The sequence below is a fragment of the Fopius arisanus genome, unplaced genomic scaffold (assembly GCF_000806365.1).
Source record: "Fopius arisanus strain USDA-PBARC FA_bdor unplaced genomic scaffold, ASM80636v1 scaffold00046, whole genome shotgun sequence".
NCBI classification, from domain to species: Eukaryota; Metazoa; Arthropoda; class Insecta; order Hymenoptera; family Braconidae; genus Fopius; species Fopius arisanus.
In genome coordinates this window covers 246,280-248,131 of record NW_011887785.1, presented here as the reverse complement: position 1 = coordinate 248,131, position 1,852 = coordinate 246,280, and the positions used below count along the sequence as shown (strand labels likewise).

At 36.4% G+C, this 1,852-nt stretch overlaps 1 protein-coding gene across 1 annotated transcript in view; it reads right to left on the bottom strand.

The window, feature by feature from the left end:
- Positions 1 to 1,852, bottom strand: part of LOC105267337 (uncharacterized) — a gene marked incomplete in the record, with an annotated part of 11,901 nt that overhangs the window by 6,549 nt on the left and 3,500 nt on the right. The window contains 3 exon segments of the mRNA XM_011306127.1: positions 41 to 246; positions 611 to 801; positions 1,168 to 1,288. Of these exon segments, the coding sequence (XP_011304429.1) occupies positions 41 to 246; positions 611 to 801; positions 1,168 to 1,288 (518 nt within the window).

The window sequence follows — 1,852 nt, the reverse complement described above, 5'->3', positions numbered from 1 at the left end:
AGTTTATCTCGGTTTTTATTGTAAATCGATTATTACGAACCTGAAGAGAACAATGCTGGCCTTTTCTTTGGAAGACTACCGAATCCACTACTGGCACTGGCTATAGAACCCGCCAGTGATCCACTAGATACGTAATCCTCACGATTGGTACCTCTGTCTGGACCGACGACCTCGTCAGTGGCACCTGGAGGACCACCTGGGACACCTGGCACTGCCAATTGCGTTTGTTTCAGCGAGGGAGAGGGTCTGAAAATCAAATATCTCTTCATTATTCATAAATTTGAAATAATTAAATTAATAATAATAATTCTTTTTATTACGAGGAAAAACACTTGAAATAAAAGTGGAATTTTCACTCATTAAATTCGTTAATTAAATTTCCCATTCGAAAAAAATGTTTTCAATCCATAAATCATTGAATTTATATTTTCAATTTATTTTTAACGATTTCAGTTGTGAAAATGGAATTGCTGGGGAAATTAAAGAAGGAAATGAGAGAAGTTGGAAAAAATTGAAGGAAAAATTCAGTGTCGAGGACTCATTATTGGAATAACGAAACTTTGTGGAATTTAAGAAGTGATTTCTAACGTAAACTGGGGGAGAAACTTACACTTTGAAAAGTATGTCACCAGAGAGCATATTCATCTTTATTGCTACTCTGAGCATGGAATTATCCTGTCTGTGTCTTGCATCGTAACCCTCGAGGAGACATCGTCTCCGACACAATCCAGCTCCAGCGAATTCAGCGAGGTTGAGATCAGTGAAGCCGAGTTTTTGGAAGGACCTGCCTCCCTTCAGCTCCTGGACATTCACAAATGAATAATAATCATAATTATTTGCAATTAATTATAAAAAATTGAGTAGACAAGAAGAGAAGTCTAATTACTGCACAGAATTTTTTTTCGTTATGGATTTTACTCGAGAATGATCGATTTAGCAAAAAAATCCCAAAGAACTTTTTTCTATGAAATTAAATTTCCAAAAAAAAAGTCCTTCTGGGATTTTCCGATAAACCCAATAGTTTCCGTGATATTTAACAAATCTAAATCTCGCGGTAGCTCTTGGCTACTGAATTCAGGGCAATTGTTAATCCTCTTCACCGAGGGATCCCTAGATGAATGGTAATGTACATTTCATAATTCCATAGTACTGAGCAATAACTCATACCTTTCTCACAGATATCCTGAGGATACAGGGATCGAGAATCCCAGTGGACGCATTTGCACTCATCTTACAGAGAAATTCAAATTTAGCATTCCATCTCACCGTGTGTTCCCCGACTTCCTCCCTGAAAAATAAATACAAAAATTTTAAAAACATTCCTCAAGTCCCATCAATTCCCCACCTCATTAATTAATCCCCCTAATTACCCCACAATCGCCTAAAGTAATTCCATCAACCTCAAAATTCCGTACCAAAACAACAGACCCCAGTTTTCACCGAATATCTCACAATCCCCGGGACCCACCAATTTTTTGGTGAAATCATTTTCTATAGAAAAAATCGAGATCTGCAAAAAAGGTATCCATGAAAATATCGCTATCTCTCTCCAATTCTGAGATATCGACGAAAAACTGGTGGTGAAGAAATGCAAAAAGAGAATTGACGGATAATTAACGAAAAATAATCAATTAATTATAAATAATTGATGATTAATCAATGAAGTAGATGTGGTATTGAGTAAAAACCAGGAAATGGAGGGAGATTGACAGAAAAATAAATAAGAATGTCACGCGAAATGTTGGCATTGACAAATAAAAATTGTTCATTGCCATTTTTATCCTGTCAACGCATCATTGGCTAAATAATCATCATCACGTGCCAACGGTTAACAATTGCTGCGTAATCTCTC